A 1,909-nucleotide genomic window follows, 5' to 3' on the forward strand; every position below is an offset into this window, starting at 1 on the left:
GTCCTTTAAGGGTCATCCCGTCCAACCCCCTGCAGCGAGCAGGTCCTCCCACCCCAGCCAGGAGCGATCCCTGCTGCGTACCCTGCAAATCTCCACTCTGTTGGCCGCCTCCTCCATCTCCTCCCTGAGAGCATCAGCTTTGGCACCCGAGGGCTGCAGGTTGCCAGCCAAACCCGAGGACTTCGCAGACTGCTGCCACCTGTGGAGAGAGCGCAGAGCTGTCACCAGCGGGACGGGGGCTGCTGGACCCCAGCAGGCTTGAAAGGCAGCTCAGGGAACCACCTCAACCAAATCCACCATGTCCACAGGGCTGAGCACCACAGAGATGGTCCCAGCTCAGGCTGGGATGCTGCAGCCACTCCCAACCCTAAACATCCCCACAACCGGCTGCACACGCTGGGCTCGAATTAAGCAGTGATTTTCAACAGGAGAACGAGCCTCACGCAGGCGCAAGGAGAGAGGAAGGTGATGGCAGAGCCTGGATGGGATGCTGGGGACTACAGGCACCTCCCAGGCCTCTCCCCGCGGCTCACCACAATGTGCGGGGCTTGGCCAACTCAACAGCTCCAGGCAAAACGCGAAACGCAACCCGCTGGGTCCCACCGCAGTGGCTGGACACAGGATGAGCCCAAGGGTCATCCCACATCTCTGCAGTGGCCGGAGCACCCAGCTCTTTGCCATCACCGACGAGCTCACCACGAGAGGGAAAATGATAAAAAAATAAAGATTTGTGCCAGAAAAGTGCTTTTTTTCCACAGAGGGCAGGTGAGGAAAAGGGATTCTGAGGTAAGAGCAGAAATCTCAGCTCACTGCAGAGCTTGACTTCATGACACATGGTGACATGGCCAAGCTTTATTGTCCCAAGGGAGCTGCGGTACCAGGGCTCTGGGACGTGCCTTCCCCAGTGCTTGGGAATTTTTATTATTTACAAAGCAGCTTTGAAGTCGCTTCCTACCGCGTCCTGGAGGAGTCCATGTCCAGCACGAGCTTCGCCAAGTGCTTCCTCTGCTTTTGGATATTTGGGATTTCCACCTGCAGCAACACACAGGAATGGGAGGGGATGAACATCCCCAGAGAGGGGGCCGGGGTGGGTCAGACCTGACCACGATGCTGGAGCCTGGGCTACCACAGGGTGGGTGAGGATGCAGCTCCTTATTTTAACATCATCAGGGAGATGGCACAGCTCGTCCCTCCTCCATGTCCCCACCCAGGCTTTGCCACCCTCCCGGCAGCCCCGACTGCAGACACCACATCCCCGAGAGAGGTATCCTTGGGGGGGTCAAAGCTCCCTGCACTGGGGAGCTGGAGGAGGCAGGAGAAGGGCTTTTGGGGGTGGCAAAGCAAAGTCTCCCAAGTACAGGCACCGTTAGCTCGGCCCAGCTGAACGTGCCAAGGCTGCTGCGAGCACAATCAATCAGCAAACTGCTCAAAGGGGGAAGGGCTCACCCAGGGATCAAATATGCTGCTGGAGTGGAGAAACCCTGTTGTCAGTCATAGAACTGTGGAATCATATAGTGTATGGGGTGGGAAGGGACCTGCAAAGCTCAGACCAACCCCCTGCAGGGAGCAGGGACACCTGCACCCAGAGCAGGGGGCTCAGAGCCCCAAACAGCCTGACCTGGGATGGTGCCAGGGTTGGGGCTTCTGCCACCTCCCTGGGCAACCTGGGCCAGGGTCTCACCACCCTCAGAGTAAAACATTTTTCTCCAGGGTGGTTTCAGATGCAAGTCCCCAGCATGGTGACACCCCAACCCAGTGACATCCCTGCCCGCTGCTCACCTCAGCCAGCACGAAGAGGGGCTCGATGACGTCCCTCTCCACCTGCAGCTCGAAGTGGATGAGTTCCTGAGCCAGCTTGTCCTCCGCCTCCCCGCACAGCCGCAGCATCTTCCTGCAAGGGCAGCGGCAC

At 58.9% G+C, this 1,909-nt stretch overlaps 1 protein-coding gene across 1 annotated transcript in view; it reads right to left on the minus strand.

The window, feature by feature from the left end:
• ARHGAP44 (Rho GTPase activating protein 44) overlaps positions 1-1,891 on the minus strand; it is a gene marked incomplete at both ends in the record, with an annotated part of 6,413 nt that extends 4,522 nt beyond the window's left edge. Inside the window, 3 exons of the mRNA XM_010131255.1 lie at positions 82-199; positions 956-1,032; positions 1,780-1,891. Of these exons, the coding sequence (XP_010129557.1) occupies positions 82-199; positions 956-1,032; positions 1,780-1,891 (307 nt within the window). The remainder of the gene's footprint in view (positions 1-81; positions 200-955; positions 1,033-1,779) is intronic.
• Between the last annotated feature and the right edge of the window lie 18 nt (positions 1,892-1,909).

This window comes from Buceros rhinoceros, unplaced genomic scaffold (assembly GCF_000710305.1).
Source record: "Buceros rhinoceros silvestris isolate BGI_N320 unplaced genomic scaffold, ASM71030v1 scaffold33592, whole genome shotgun sequence".
Classification (NCBI taxonomy): domain Eukaryota; kingdom Metazoa; phylum Chordata; class Aves; order Bucerotiformes; family Bucerotidae; genus Buceros; species Buceros rhinoceros.